At 52.8% G+C, this 1,010-nt stretch overlaps 1 protein-coding gene across 1 annotated transcript; it reads left to right on the top strand.

Moving 5' to 3' along the window:
* Nucleotides 1-326: 326 nt before the first annotated feature.
* Nucleotides 327-944, top strand: LOC104916059 (olfactory receptor 14J1-like). The gene has a single exon (XM_019611174.1). It carries the CDS (start codon nucleotides 327-329, stop codon nucleotides 942-944), a length of 618 nt encoding a protein of 205 aa, XP_019466719.1.
* The last annotated feature ends 66 nt before the right edge of the window (nucleotides 945-1,010 follow it).

The raw sequence follows: 1,010 nt of genomic DNA, 5'->3' as shown, positions 1-1,010 counted from the left end.
CGAGTTCCTCCTGCTGGCGTTGGCAGACACGCGGCAGCTGCAGCTCCTGCACTTCTGGCTCTTGCTGGGCATCTACCTGGGCCTGCCCCTCCTGGGCAACGGCCTCATCAGCACAGCCGTAGCCTGCCACCACCGCCTGCACCAGCCCCATGTACTTCTTCCTGCTCAACCTCGCCCTCCTCGACCTGGGCTGCATCTCCACCACTCTCCCCAAAGCCCATGGCCAATGCCCTCTGGGACACCAGGGACATCTCCTATGCTGGATGTGTTGCACAGGTCTTTTCTTTCTCTTCTTCATCTCAGCAGAGTATTGCATTCTCACCATCATGTCCTATGACCGCTACGTTGCCATCTGCAAGCCCCTGCACTATGGGACCTTGATGGACAGCAGAGCTTGTGCCACCATGGCAGCAGCTGCCTGGGCCACTGGGGTTCTCTACTCCCTGCTGCACACTGCCAATACATTTTCACTGCCTCTGTGCCAAGGCAATGCTGTGGATCAGTTTTTCTGTGAAATCCCCCAGATCCTCAAGCTCTCCTGCTCAGAATCAGACTACCTCAGGGAAATTGGATTTATTATAGTTAGTGTTCTTGCTATACTTGGGTGTTTTGTATTCATTGTTGTGTCCTATGTGCAGATCTTCAGGGCCGTGCTGAGGATGCCCTCTGAGCAGGGACGGCACAAAGCCTTCTCCACGTGCCTCCCTCACCTGGCTGTGGTCTCCCTCTTTGTCACCACTGACTTTCTGGCCTACCTGAAGCCCTCCTCCATCTCCTCAACATCCCTGGACCTGGTTGTTTCATTTCTGTACTCTGTGGTGCCTCCAACACTGAATCCTCTCATCTACAGCATGCGGAACCAGGAGCTCAAGGATGCAGTGAGGAAAATGATGTCATGGACAAATATCAGCAGGGGTCGTCTTCTCATCTGTCTGAATAAATGACTCACAGTTTTTTCTGTAACATGCCTGTTTTATCATAGAATCATAGAATGGCCCGTATTGAAAAGA

The sequence above is a fragment of the Meleagris gallopavo genome, unplaced genomic scaffold (assembly GCF_000146605.3).
Source record: "Meleagris gallopavo isolate NT-WF06-2002-E0010 breed Aviagen turkey brand Nicholas breeding stock unplaced genomic scaffold, Turkey_5.1 ChrUn_random_7180001867527, whole genome shotgun sequence".
NCBI lineage: Eukaryota > Metazoa > Chordata > Aves > Galliformes > Phasianidae > Meleagris > Meleagris gallopavo.
Note: the sequence above shows the minus strand (reverse complement) of the source record. Positions and strands in the feature narration are given on the sequence as shown.